This window comes from Anopheles arabiensis, chromosome 3 (assembly GCF_016920715.1).
Source record: "Anopheles arabiensis isolate DONGOLA chromosome 3, AaraD3, whole genome shotgun sequence".
Lineage (NCBI taxonomy): Eukaryota > Metazoa > Arthropoda > Insecta > Diptera > Culicidae > Anopheles > Anopheles arabiensis.
Genome location: NC_053518.1, coordinates 53,122,033 through 53,137,639, shown reverse-complemented (window position 1 = coordinate 53,137,639; position 15,607 = coordinate 53,122,033). Strand labels below are relative to the sequence as shown.

Below are 15,607 nucleotides of genomic sequence, written 5' to 3'. Positions count from 1 at the left end.
AAGCTTATATAAATAGGATGTGGTTAAAATCCCGTCCGGCATTTTGTTCTACTGCTTTCATCGAAACTCATCAGAGAGATCGTGTTCATTTTCTGGTAAAATCTGTTGCTTCACATAAGTGCGAAAAGCTGTGCGTGGTTATCAGCAGTTTTGAATGCATAAATATTTACAAAAAGTGTTTAATAATTTCATTTTATTGTGACATTATAAGATAAAACTAATTGTGGTAAGTATCTATATATATATATATATATATATATATATATATATATATATATATATATATATATATATATATATATATATATATATATATATATATATATATATATATATATATATATATATATATATATATATATATATATATATATATATTTATTTATATTAACGTTTGTTAGCCTCTGTAAGCATTCTGCACGTCTACGGGGAAGTTGGGATGTCATCTTGTGATTTTTATGTCTTATATTTTGGTAAAATTGAGTTTTTTAAAAACCCCACAAATTCACTTTACCTTTAATTTGACCACAAAATCTACGTTATAGGGCATAAGTGGTAGCGAAAATGAAATTTTGGGTTCTATTATATTTATTATATTGATTGAAGGAATGTTTGTTATGCAATGCAAATTAAAGATTTACTAATATAATCAAACATCGAGCTTGAATGATTTTTGTAGTGCAAAACAAAGCAAATATCTATTGAGTGAGTGATTGAATTTTTTTGTTACATTTCATTGTATGTATTATCGACATTACTAAACGACTGAATTTTCTTTTTCACTTTGTTGTAACATCTATTCCTTACATTAGGGTAGGTGTTCCAATTGTGTTTATAGCTCCAATTATGGCTATAACTAACAATATTTTTGCTCTAAAACAGTCAATTTGCATTCTAAACCAACGGATGGATTCTTTATTTCAAATGCGATCATTTAAACACATTTGTGCTTCATTAGTTCCGTGCTGGTCACTTCCGTTCGTTAAAAATCACCCTTTCAAAATTTATAGCGAAGATGTTTGGCATCTCTTATAATTTTGCTTACATCAGCACTGTAGGATATTTAAGGTTTCGATGTAATTAACCATATTTTTTTCTTTTTCTTTTGGTGCAAAATGTGAATTTTTTATCGACTTCACATCAAAATTGACATTCGTTCATCAAATCATTCATTGTTTGGTAAAATTTAATAAAATCAAATCACTTTCATCAAAATAGCGCAGCCTTTTATGAATTTCTTTCGAAAAAAGGCGCATCTTGAACACCGCTCGAGTAATCCTATTGCCAAATGCGCTCTTGTTCTTCCCTGATTCTTACGTAAGGCAAGTCTAGACCCTATCTAGAAGTATCTTGAAGATAGTATGACAATGGCTACCATTCTTCAAAACCAATTCCAATAGACAATCTTGTTTTGCGGTTTCCTCTGCGGCATGTGCCGAAACTGTACATGTTTTCGGACACAGACAGACAGCTGTAAGCGTCAATGGTATACTGCAATATTTGGTACACCGGTGATATTCCCTGTGTAGCGACCTTGCCCGCTACGATCCGTTTTCGATAAGGCTACGTGTAGCTGCGGCTAAAGGGGCGGCCGTGAGAAATAAATATTGCGGATAGTTGCGAGAGGAGAACGAGCGAAACGAAAACCGAAACACTTTGGTAACGGTTATCAGGTGGTTTGGTGGTGGTTTTGGCTCGTGCAATAAAGTTTTAGTTGGTTTGGCGTAATATCAAATAAAAATAATTTATTTATTTTTAAAAAGAAATTAGTTAGTCGTTTCACCTGGATGGCTTGCATAACTTATATAAATATATATATATATATATATATATATATATATATATATATATATATATATGTGATAGGAATAGTTCCGAAAATTGAGGAACAGAACGAGCCTGCCAATCTGGAGAAAAAGAACGGAATGCGGATCGCGAAAAGAAAAAGAACGGAATGCGGACACTTTTTTTAGTTGCTCACTTAAAATATGGATAACTTGAAAGTATTCATTTAATACTGTGTTCATTTATTCATTTGATACTGTGTAATATCTATTATGTGCAATAATCACACAGTTTCAATACAAGCAAAGCTAAATAATAGCTTATTGAATGTGTAAAACTATCCTACTGCTAAAAGAAAAATGCTTTACTAAAGTATCCCACTATACAGTGCGTTTTATATGGAAAAGTCGAAACATTTTGTGGTTTTCGTTTTTAACTAAAATTGATCATTTTTTTCTTTTTATTCTTCTAGTTAATGATTTAACTTAGAAATGTTTTGCAACCCACACTACACTTATTGAATGAATATTTCTCAATAGAAGCATCGAATCGAATCATCGGTCTATAACAAATACATAGAGTGTTAAGTTGTTTCCGTAGGGTTGACATTATACTGTACGGTGCGCTAACGGAGTTTCCAATTATCCGGTAGTGCACTTTAATCTCTTGTGTCACGGTGTTTGTTGCGAGCAATCTCCGAAACGGCTGGATCATTTTCAACGAAACTTCGCACACACCTTATGGTGGTATGAGAATAGGTTTTAAGACATAAAAATCGTTCAGATGTTACATTAAACTTAATTTAATAATGATTTTCTAACTCCCATACAAAGAGCAGGATTGTTGTTGTGTTGTATACAGCACTTTGACACTTGGTGTAAGGTGCCTGGCAGTCTACACTCGTTGATCGGATCCTGAGGGGATACGGGCACGATACATCTACCCCAAGTAACAAAGCAATAATGGAATACAGTAGAACGTCGATTATCCGGGGGCGGATTAAACGGTGGGCGGCTTAACCGTGCGCATAAATGTGACAGCTGTTCAAACGTACGACGAACATTTGCAGCGATAGTCAAGTGGGCAACCAGTTTTTTGTGCAGCTCTGTAGTGTCTAATGGTGTATTCGAAATTTATTTTTGTTCATGAACAGTTGTTAAACCTATAGTTATTAATGAAAATAATATTCTACTTACGATTTTTCGATGGATTCAAGGTGAATTAATCATAAAACTAGTGGATTATTTAATTTTTATATGAATTTGACATTTCTTGGACCATTATCCGTGCAAATCGATTAACCGGCAAACGCCCGGTCCCGAGCTGCCCGGATAATCGACGTTCCACTGTATTTTATTTTTTTTTGGAATGATTCAGTTTGTCGGGTCAGCTAGTTGGCTATAAGAATAGCGCTATTCCACGGGTCGATAAACGGTGTTCATTAAATTATTACGGTAGGCTAAACGTGTCGTGCACCCTAAGTTTTTAGTAGCACAAAGAAAATCACAGGTAAACATTCAAGTGAGTTTATTGAAAACGCAACGAAACAGCTTAGCACCAAACATATAGCAATTCATTGACTACCACAATACAGTCCAAATAACGCACCTATACTGATAACATCCATATGGCAGAAGAGAGACATTTCATTCATTGCGCTTACCGCTAGTGCAGGATTGTCTCTTTAAATTTTGGCAATTAGCATCTCACTTCATCACAAATCTCTATCTTTTTACTGGATTTTTCATGGCGCTGTACCGTGTTGTACCGTTATCTCTGTGATTGAGAGAATATTACTTGCCCTGTTATCAATCACATAGAAAGAATGTGTATGTGTATTCATATGTGTAGAAACCAGCAAAAGAAAAGAGAACGACGTTCTATACCGGATCGAAAAAAGGCTGAGACAAACAGGTTCAGATTTCACCTGCTGCCTTTGTACGTACCAAATCAGCCCATCGTCTGAAAGAGAGCAGATGATCGAGCGTTCCAGACCGGATCGAAAAGAACGCTGAGAGAAACAGGTTCAACATGATCCTGGATGCTTTGTTTACAGCAAATCGGCCCATTAAATCAAAGAGCAACTCTCTCCGTCGAGCGTTCTTGGCCGGATCGCAAAGAGCACTGAGAGCAACCAGTCCAACAAAGATCGCCAAGAACGCTGAGAATAGCCGGTTCACATTGGATCGCAAAGAACGGTGGGAGAAACAGGTTCAGGTTGAACCTGGCTGGGTTAAAAGTAAGAATCGCGGTCCGGATGCTTTCATGTTGGAATGGATTGCACCTGGCAGGTTAGGATATATATGAGGTAATATATATGTATATATTGTCGTATCATTTTAATTTTTCAATCTCCTCTCTCTATCACAAGATGTGCCCGTGTTTTTTAATAAAAAATAATTTTTTTAATATTGCATATTCATTTAAATTTGCAACAAAACACATTTTTCTTTCATTATTATATGCCTCCACCTCTTATCTATGGATTAAAATTGCCACATATAATGAAACAACTTAAAAGCATGAAATTATCTTCTATATATATAAAAATCTCGTGTCACGGTGTTTGTTGCGAGCAACCTCCAAAACGGTTGGATCATTTTCAACGAAACTTTGCACACACCTTATGGTGGTATGAGAATAGGTTTTAAGACTTAAAAATCGATCAGATGTTACACTAAACTTAATTTAATAATGATTTTCCAACTCCCATACAAACAGCAGGATGGTTGTTGTGTTGTATACAGCACTTTGACACTTGGTGTGAGGTGCCTGGCGGTTTACACTCGATGATCGGATCCTGAGGGGATGCGGGCACAATACAACTATCCCAAGTAACAAAGCAATAAGGGAATATTTTAGTTTTTTTCAATAACTCACTTTGTCGGGCCAGCTAGCGTAAAATAAAAGTTGATGTATTACGAGAAGCTATTTTGACACGCGGGGTAAAATGGGCAAAATGGGCATATGTAAACAAACTGTGAAACGTCAAAACACTGGGGCAATATGGGCCACAACAACTGCGCCTTAGGCAGCGGTCTAATCTTGTTGCGCGTAACATTGTTGCTCGGAAACATATCGCTGAGGTGGTCTATGAATGTTGCCGGCAACATTTCGCTTTGACATTGTTTAGCGTGGAAAATTTTCCAATTAACAGCTCAGAGTCTATTTTTTATCACTCACTTGTTGAAAAAAAGTGTTTAAAAAATAAAATATACACCAAAAAATGTATTATAAAAGCAATAATTCCAAATTAAGCGGATGTCAACAAAACGCACATTGCTGCTGTGTCATTTCATACACCCGATTACCATGACCAAGGTAAATAGAAAATGTTGCCAGACAAAAATAAAATTGGATTGAATTTGCCATGCAAAAAAGTTGCGCTAGCTGTCAAAATCCATACATTTTGCCAGTAACAATGTTGCGCGCAACAAGATTAGACCAGTACCTTAGGTAATGGTCTATGCTTTTGCGCACATTTCGTGAAATGTTTTCTCTTCCTATCTTTTGTTTTGCTGGTCAGTAAAGCCCTTAAAATTCTTCCAAAAATATGTTATTAAAATTAATACAGTTTTTACACGTTTCAATCTACAAAATCGAGTCTTTTGAAGCTGTGCCTGTTATCATTATTGAGGCGACAAATACAACACAATAGCCTCACCAAGCGCCGTATGTCAAAAGCATCTGCCCATTTTGCCCCACGTGTAACTGCCCATTTTTCCCTACGTAAAACATTTTTGTATTTTTTGTTATATTAGTAAAAATACGCATTCAATCGCCTTGCTTTCTTGAGACAAATTGTATAGAAATATCATATCTTTAAAAATATATCATCTAAAACTTCAACACATCTCTGTGACACTGGTTTAAGCTTCAATATGCTTCTTCTTCTTTGGCACAACAACCGATGTCGGTCAAGGCCTACCAGTACCCACTAGTGAAGTGAGCTTGGCTTTCAGTGACTTATTGTTACCATAGCAGGATAGTCAGTCCTACGTATGGGGGCACGGTCTATTCGGGACTGGAACCCATGACGGGCATGTTGTTACGTCGTGCGAGTTGACGACTGTACCACCAGACCGGCCCAACAAATCAATATGCTACTAAACCTTATTTTGCATTTTTCTTGGTTATTTGTTATGTAAGGGTTATGAAACTTAAATTGTGTTCATAGAACACTCTAATGAATACAATTTGAGCATTGGAAAGTATCTTTGAAGTCAAATAATGCTTAAATAGAGGGTGCCCATTTTGCCCCACGTTCCCCTACACATTTCATATCACCTGGCAATCTTTCATATCATCAGCAAGCCATCCAGGGAATATCAATGGTGTACCAAATATCATAGAATACCATTGACGCTTTGTTTACTACTATCTACTGTCTGTAAAACATGTACAATTTCGGCACGAGCCGCAGAGGAAACCGCAAAACAGGATTGTCTATTCGAATTGTTTTGAAGAATGGTAGCCATTGTCCTACTATCTTCAAGATACTTCTGGCCTAGACTTACCTTACTTAAGAATCAGGGAAGAACAAGAGCGCATTTGGCAATAGGATTACTCGAGCGGTGTTGAAGATACGCCTTTTTTTGAAAGAAATTCATAAAAGGCTGCGTTATTTAGATGAAAGTGATTTTATTTTATTAAATTTTACCATACAATGATACTTAAAACACATATTAACACTTCCGATTTCCAAAATAACAACGAAAACCCCTAGTTGTACACTGCGCACTACGACCAAAAATACAGTTGTAAACAAATAATCAATGGTATACTGCGATATTTAGTACAAAGATGTTTAGTTGTACAAATTGTGGACATACGGAAAAAGGCACATTTTCGATGAATGATGGTCAATTTTTATGTGAAGTCGATAAAAAATTCACATTTTGCACCAAAAGAAAAAGAAAAAAATATGGTTAATTACATCGAAACCTTAAATATCCTATAGTGCTGATGTAAGCAAAATTGTAAGAGATGCCAAACATCTTCGCTATAAATTTTGAAAGGGTGATTTTTAACGAACGGAAGTGACCAGCACGGAACTAATGAAGCACAAATGTGTTTAAATGATCGCATTTGAAATAAAGAATCCATCCGTTGGTTTAGAATGCAAATTGACTGTTTTAGTGCAAAAATATTGTTAGTTATAGCCATAATTGGCCGGTCTCGTAGTACAGTCGTCAACTCGTACGACTTAACAACATGCCCGTCATGGGTTCAATCCCCAAATAGACCGCGCCGCCATACGTAGGACTGACTATCCTGCTATGGGGGGGAATCAGTTTGTCACTGAAAGCCAAGCCCACAAGTGGGTACAGGCAGGACTTGACCGACATCGGTTGTTGAGCCAAAGAAGAAGAAAGAAAACCATAATTGGAGCTTTAGTCACAATTGGTACACCTACCCTAATGTAAGGAATAGATGTTACAACAAAGTTAAACAGAAAATTTAGTGGTTTAGTTATGTCGATAATACATACAATGAAATGTAACAAAAAATTCAATCACTCGTCAATAGATATTTGCTTTGTTTTGCACTACAAAAATCATTCAAGCTCGATGTTTGATTATATTAGTAAATCTTTAATTTGCATTGCATAACAAACATTCCATCAATCAATATAATAAATATAATAGAACCCAAAATTTCATTTTCGCTACCACTTATGCCCTATAACGTAGATTTTGTGGTCAAATTAAAGGTAAAGTGAATTTGTGGGGTTTTTAAAAAACTCAATTTTACCAAAATATAAGACATAAAAAATACAAGATGACATCCAAACTTCCCCGCAGATGTATTTAGAATGTTTGCAGAGTCCATGTAGTTTTAGAATTCCTTTCTAAAAACTTATGATTTTTCCTCAATAAGTGCAATCAAAAATTCGTTTTTTTCTCAATTATTGTTTGATTAGGGCTGTTCAAGAAAAAACAGGTTTTATAAAAATACATAGCTATAAGATTGGTAGCTCAATGTATCATTACATAAAAAAATCACAAAATTTTGTGAAATAGGCTCCTGGTTCTGAAAATTTAAATATTATTTTTAGATTTACTTAAAAACAACTCCATGTATCTTGTTCAATTATTTGAGAACTACCTAGAATTTGATCGTTTTATAGATACAAAAATAATTCAGTTAATAAAAACAGAAATAAGAAGAAAGAATAGCACAAATCAGGGTGGTCTATTTGAATTTGTTTAAATGAAGAATCGTAGCCATAGTTCAACTATCTTCTGGCCAAGATACTTCCGGGCAAGACTAGCTCTAACTATTGATCAGGGAAGAACAAAAGCGCATATGGCAATAAGGCGACACGTGCGGCTTCAGATTTCACTTCTTCGTATGAAAGTCATTCAAGACTGCATTATTTTGGTGAAACTGATTCGATTACATTCCACTGATTATTCCACTGATTACTGGTTCGAACACTTTACAAATTAATGATGTTTAAAATACATATTAACACTTTAGATTGCGAAAATAACAACGAGAAACCCGAATTGTTCACTTGTAAACTACGCGCTACGACCAAAACGACAATTGCCAACAAAGCATCCATAGCATACTGCGATATTTGGTACACCAAAGGTTAGTTGTACCAATTGTGGAAGTACAGGAAAAAGGCATATTTTTGATTGAATTTTGGTAGATTTTGATATGTAGTCGTTAAATAACTAATATTTTGCACCAAAATGATAATTTTGAGATAAAATTATGATTAGGTGCTTGAAAATCGCAATATCCTACAGTGGAAATGTTAACAAACGGAAATGACCAGTATGTAACTAATGAAGCACACATGTGTTATTTATTTATTTATTAATTTCTACAAATGTCCGCCTCGAGGGCTTAACAATGTTTCTTAATTACTAAGGAAAGGATAAGGATGAGGAAGAGTGAAGACGAGAACGGAAGAGGGATAAAGGAGTATTAAAATCGAACAAATGATAGTATGAATTAAATGCAATCTGAGCTTTAAGGAATGGGTCATTTTGCCCATATCGAGTTAGCCGGGTGGGAATATAGAGAGGTGGCCTATTGCGAAGATGGCGGGAAAGGGCATAAAAGGAAATGGCAGATAAAAAATAAGGAACATCAAGCTCATTAAGGATGACGCTGGCAATGAAACAAGCTTGCAATTGCGAGTGGCGAGTTTTTATCGAGTCCAGACCCAAGAGTCGACAACGATGTGGATAAGACGGGATTACTGCATTATCATGACCCGAAAGAAAACGCCTCGTGGCAAGTCGAGTAAATTTGCGTTGAACACCTTCCAATCTAGCAATATCCTGCACATTATTTGGGGACCAAACCACACAAGCGTAATCGAGAATAGGGCGTACCCAGCAACAATAGAGAGACTTGAGACACAAGGGATCACGGATAAAATTAGACAGACGGGTCATAAGGCCCAAAGTACGTTAAGCTTTGCTTGTGACAAAGTCGATATGGTCTTTGAACGTAAGCTTTTCATCCAACCAGACGCCAAGATTTTTGAATGTTCATAATTGAAATGGAAAATCCTTCGGTGGTTTTAGTATGCAAATAGGCTGTTTTAGAGCGAAAATAGTGTTCGTTATAGCCATAATTGGTGCTATAGCCACAATTGGTACACTTACCCTAATTAATTGGATTTCATTCCACATGTAATGCTTCAAAGTTACAAAAGGCATTAATACTAAATATAATTTAGTTAAAATCATTCAAAATATTTACAAAAACGACCATTCCTCTGTTGATTTCCCGTTAAACATTTTTTCTCCTGTATTTAATGGTTCATATATTTGCAGTACAACTTTAAAAAATGGCGGCTAATGGTAGCAATGGTAATAATGATAACAACGAAAGTATACCTGCAATACCGCCACCATCGGTTAGATTAGACATTGCCGACCGCATGAAACGCTGGCATGGAAAGGTTGCAGTTGTGACAGGCGCCAGTGGAGCAATTGGTGGTGCTATTGCAATTGAACTAGTCAAATCAGGAATGATCGTGTGTGCGCTGTCCAGACGACGTGACAAAGTAGAAAAGTTACGCGTTAGCCTCTTTGACGTAGCTGGTTCCTTGAATTACGTTGAGTGTGATATTACTGTGGAAGACGACATCAAATATGCATTCGGGTGGATTGAAAACACATACGGTGGAGTAGATATGCTAGTTAACAACGCAGGCATTATAACGAAATGTTTGCTAACAGAGAAGAATAATACAAGAGACCTATACAAGACAATGGAAACGAATATCATCGGTTTATCTTTGTGCACTCGGGAAGCTGTTAAATCAATGAAAGCACGTGATGTAAAGGGCCACATCATAAACGTAAACAGCATATTTGGACATAAAGTACATCAAGCCGTTCCAGGAACGCGACCATTGAATGGAATGTACCCAGCATCAAAGTACGCAGTCACTGCAATTACCGAGTGTATTAGACAGGAACTTGTCTATTTAGGCACGGGCTGTAAAGTTACGGTAAGTTCATTCAGCATGATCATCAAACTCAACTGATTACTATTGAAACCATATCATATCATCATATCAACACTACTAGCTCTAGAACTACTAAGCACTTCAAGCATGCTTGAACCTTTTTATTCCTTGTATTATAGACTTGTATTCGTTTGGATTATTTTTATTGTTTTTGAGTTCGCCCTAATTACCAAATGAATTTTTATCATCAAATCAGTAGGGTAAACGTACGTATAATGGTGGTAGTACCAACAGTTGTGGTATTGCACTAAAATGCGTACCATACGACAATTTAAAAGAAATTAAGTTATTTATGTTAGTGTGAAATGTTATCTGGTCTTTCACGAAGGGTTTAAAAGTTAAATGGGGTTATTCCGTGACCTAATGACCGAAAAATCCATTATTTAGAGTAAGTTATCATATTTTATTTTCCAAAATCCTTAGGATTTAAAAACGAAACTCTTATGTTTGTTAATGTTCTAAATGACCACATAACAACTAAATTATTAGTTTTTTACTTAACTGTTATGAAATGTTATTGTTTTGCTAAAATGTATTGCCTTTCGACCATATTTATGTATTATAAAGTGTTTTTAGCATAATGCCATTAAAGATACACAAAACAGGCATGTTCCTATAGTGATTATAGTTGTTCGAGGATATTTTCACATGTCACATAGCAACATAAATGAGTTTTCTGTAACTAATTTACCAAACAAAGGCCAAAATCCGCTTATCTGGCTGAGTGAAAAATCGACTTCAAATCAAGCATACTCTTCTGGGTGTGGGTTGATGACAGGTGTTATGTAGTACTTTAGTGAATATTTACGTGAATCAAATTTATACATTTTTTTGATGAAATCCTAAGACAGTAATCCTTGCTATTCACAAGAAAACAGCTTCAAAACTATGTTCCATCGATATTATACACAGCTTTTGAGGTATCTTTGTTTACCATCACTATAGGAACAAGTCGTATTGACTTTAGGAACCATACCACCATTATAGGTACAACGAAGCAGTCACAAAAATATGTGTTTATTGTAAATTTGATGTGTTTCTTGGTAAAAATGGTTGTGATTGCGTAGACAAAACATATTCCAATTGTTATGTGTTAAAATATTCATAAATTTACCTTCGTGACACTTTAAATCCTTTAAAACATACTTGTGCCACTACAAATTGCACCACTATTGGTACATTTACCCTAATTACCATTATGCCTTACAGTAGTGACCGCCCTAAATCGTACACCTAATCTTTCTTATTTATTACCTTTGATATGTACTAACTTTGTGACTTCCTGGACAGTTTCTTCTTAATTGTAAAACAAAATATCGTCTTCATATATGGATTGGAATAATATGGTGCAAAAAAAAATCACACCAATACAAGGTTTTCATGGTCATTTCGTTATTTTATACTAGGGTAACTGTATCAATCTTCGGCAGGCTAGTGCAGCAGTTTCACAAAAACTGTTCATACATTTACACTTTTGTTTTATGAAAGTATAGTTATTTCGGTTGATAGTTTATCATATTCTATTAAACTATTTTTGATTTGCCGTTTCACAGACATGTTATTTTATATATTTGTGAAAATCCAAACATTAGTTTTGCTCCTATGTTCAGCAATTTGTTCCTATTTTTCGCAGCCTGTGTTCCAAGTTTTGCTGTATGGTGCGATAAAATTCGATAAAATGCCAAAAAATTTCATGCACCGACACATGTCGTGAAAATATTCGTCGTGAAACTGATTGTTTTTGTATAGACCTGTCATTGAATATTATTGAATGTCATCAAAGTTGGCTTCACGCTTTATGGCGCGACACTATTTGGTGAGAAGCCTGGTTGCACGGTTATAGAGAACGGCACCGACTGACTTTCAAATAATTGTTTTTCTCTTAAGTTATTGAATTTTTAATCGTGAAATTTTGAATATTTGATAAAGAAAGGTCGTTTGTTACACATTTGTGCATTTTAACGTTTTTAGATACCCTGCCCAAAATAGGTATACTGCCGAAAACTGGTATTGTTACCCTAGCAATTGGTTTTCTATTATGTTTACTTTGGCGTTGTAAACCCTTAATTGGACATTGTCAACTCAATTCTAGCGTTGTAAAGAATAACACTGACATTAGGAACTTTAACGATATCACCCCGCTATTTTACATGGAGTTTGACACTAGGCGACTGAAATTATGTCCACGTGCAAAACCACACGCAAAACTAGCCTCGGTATTTCAGCTATCGCGACAACTTCATACTGTCAGTAACCTCGCATAAAAGTAGATTGTAAGGGTAAGCAGTGTTTTCGTTCATAGATTCAGCAGTTTGGGCTTTGGTACACAAATTGAAATTTCAAATAGTTTTTGATCAAAAGAGGGCAAGGCGAAAAATTTACGCCAAAAATATATTAGCTCCGTGAGCTGAAATATCATACGAAATAATTTTGACAGGAGCCCGAAAACTCAAAATGACCGCGTTGTAGATGTAAAAAAGAACAAGGAGAACATTATCACAACCAAAAAATTGTGTTGTCACGCAAATAACCCGACAGCCAAGCATCCTTCACGCATTAAACGAATATTATTTTTATTTGGTGAAATTTATTCACAAGTTTTCGCTTGCTCCAAATGACAGCGGTTTTGTGGGCTTGCCCAAAACTTAATGAAACTGATAACTAGTTACAGTAACTAGTTGGGCAGATCTCGTGTTACAGTCTTCAACTCGTACGACTTAGCAACATGCCCGTCATGGGTTCATGTCCCTTCACAACCACCGATAGTGGTTATTGTGCCAAAAAGAAGAAAAATTAAGAAGTACAATAACGACCTGGCTTTGAATGAAACAACTGATCCTCTGGTTTATATATATATATATATATATATATATATATATATATATATATATATATATATATATATATATATATATATATATATATATATATATATATATATATATATATATATATATATATGTATGTATATATATCCAGGGGAGCTACTTTAATGCTGAATCAAATTAATTGTATTGAAAAAAAAAGATTCCTATTTGGGCCACATTTTTCCATTTTATATTTGACTGGTACAAAATCTTGAATTGCCTGAAAATTTCAAGTAAAAAATATACATCTTTGGCTCGGATTATTTTTTCAATTTATTTTGTTCTTTTTGTGAGAACTCAGTTAAAATTATCAGATATTAGGCTCGATTATTAAACACAAACATAAATGACACAAGACAAGTGCGTCAAGACAAACGTAAAATAGGTATGCATTTTGAAACCGTTCTTGTGTCAGACAAGTTTCGTTAATTTTTTTTCTTTCGTTAAAGCTGTGTCGATGTGTCAAAATGTTCAAAATCAAAAAAAAAAAAACCTAAACATGTTTATTTAAGACACGATCGTTTATCAAGCTAACAATCCTTGTTTAAAACATCGAAATGATTTTATCCCACTTCGTAAGTGACGATAGTAGCAATGAAGAAGAAACAACGGTAGATCTGGCAAAACAGCGCCGACTGCTTCGAAGTGTTTTCGACCCGTTACAGCTTTCTAACCAAGCGTGAGTTAAGCATGCGGATCATTTGTGCAAACCGTGTTATACATGTTTCATTTCGTGGTCATTAATTTCAGATTCAAGAAAAAAATCTTGTGTCGAAGGAAATTTTCCTTGACATTCTGGCGGAGATCGAGCCCTCCGAGTCTTTGTTATTCCTAAAAGTGTATGCAGTATTATATGTAATAATTAATTAATTACTATGCAGTTGGTTGTTGAAGCAGTCGCTCACTGAAGAAGTTGCTGGAATCCATTGCTGTTGAACGCAAACCGGGTGCGTGAGCTCTTCATTTTTCGACTACCATCGAACAACAACAGAGGAAGGAGCTTCTTAAGCCAAAATAGCAGCACGTTACCAGTATCTCCAGCATCACCAGTTGTATAAATATGGCAGTACACATATTTTTGTTTAAAATGATAAATTTTGATGATTTCTGAAATAAAATATTTATATTTTGTCGGGAAAGCAACAGCAACAACTCTGTTGTTGTGTTGTATCGGTCAAACAATCTGAGATTGGTGCCTTTCCGTGACAAAAAGCTGACGGAAAGCAGTTTGACAGTTTTACAGGATTTCCGTTTGTGTTTCATAATACATATCTTGGCAGTGTGCTTGTGAGTTTGTTTTTCGTTAAATTTTATTTTTTTATTAAACACACATCACAAACGGATGTCATAATACAAATCTTCTGATTTTAACTACTAGTTTTTACAATTTGTGTTTAATAATCGGGCCTATTAAATCAATCAATTACTCAATATAATATAAATACAATTATCGCATCTCTAAGAAAACAATCGAGCTATAAGCAGTCCAGTTACTTTGTTACTTTTGACTTAAGAAACTTCAGTTTTTATTCGGCTTTACCGTAATGCTTAGCAAAAACTTCATCGTCACAATAAACAACAATCTGAATCAGTACCTTATTAAATACTGTTCTTTTTTTCTATATCTAGAGTATTAGTCCAGGTTTAGTAGAAGGTGATATTTTATCAACAAATACATCAAAGGATAATGAAATTGTTAATTACATGCCGAAACTAAAGCCTGAAGATGTTGCAGAAGCAGTATTATATGCAATCACAACACCAGAAAATGTTCAAGTTAGTATTTTAAGGACTGTTTTTCCAAACATTAAATATTTATACTGTCTTATATTTCTAGATACACGAACTAATAATCAAACCTATGGGCGAGTTCTTGTAAGTTAACGTGAAGTGATGGATTGAAATAGGTCGGTCTCGTAGTACAGTTGTCTACTTGTACGACTTAACAACATGTCATAGGTTCAAGCCCTGAATGGACCGTGCCCCCATACGTAGGACTGACTATCCTGTTATGGTAATCAATAAGTCACTGAAAGCCAAAGCCTACTACTGGTACAGGTAGGCGATGACCGACAACGGTTGTTGTGACAAAGACGACAATTAATGGAAATAGAGAGTTTTGAAGAGGAAAAACAATTTTTGCTTGTAATAAAACTATCTTCTTTACATTGTAATATATGTTAGAATAAAAATCGCTTTATCAAAACAATAAGTTCGATACAGTTAAAAAACTTTGCGTATTCGGTAGTGAATTCAAGACCATTGGTAAATTTTTATTTTGAGATGTTCTGTGTCAAACGTAGACAGCAATAATCGCTTTTTCGGGCGTGCGTGCATTTTCCGAAAATGTATGGAATTTGACATCCGCTGCAGGTGTTAGTTTGTAAAGCTTGCGTTAGAATCAAACAATTTTTATTTTTCGCACGCACGCCCTACGCTCGCAGGAACGATT

The 15,607-nt window shown here is 35.0% G+C and overlaps 1 protein-coding gene across 7 annotated transcripts; it reads left to right on the top strand.

The window, feature by feature from the left end:
• The first annotated feature begins 32 nt into the window (after positions 1-32).
• LOC120902438 (farnesol dehydrogenase-like) lies at positions 33-15,386 on the top strand. 7 transcript variants are annotated; one of them, XM_040311170.1, is made up of 4 exons: positions 37-226; positions 9,588-10,270; positions 14,785-14,931; positions 14,993-15,386. In XM_040311170.1, exons 2-4 carry the CDS (start codon positions 9,602-9,604, stop codon positions 15,032-15,034), a joined length of 858 nt encoding a protein of 285 aa, XP_040167104.1. In that variant the 5' UTR covers positions 37-226; positions 9,588-9,601; the 3' UTR covers positions 15,035-15,386. The 7 variants fall into 7 exon arrangements, with proteins under 7 accessions (XP_040167109.1, XP_040167110.1, XP_040167104.1 ...); XM_040311174.1 differs by having other exon boundaries at positions 73-95; XM_040311172.1 differs by lacking the exon at positions 37-226 and adding an exon at positions 3,153-3,294.
• Positions 15,387-15,607: the final 221 nt, after the last annotated feature.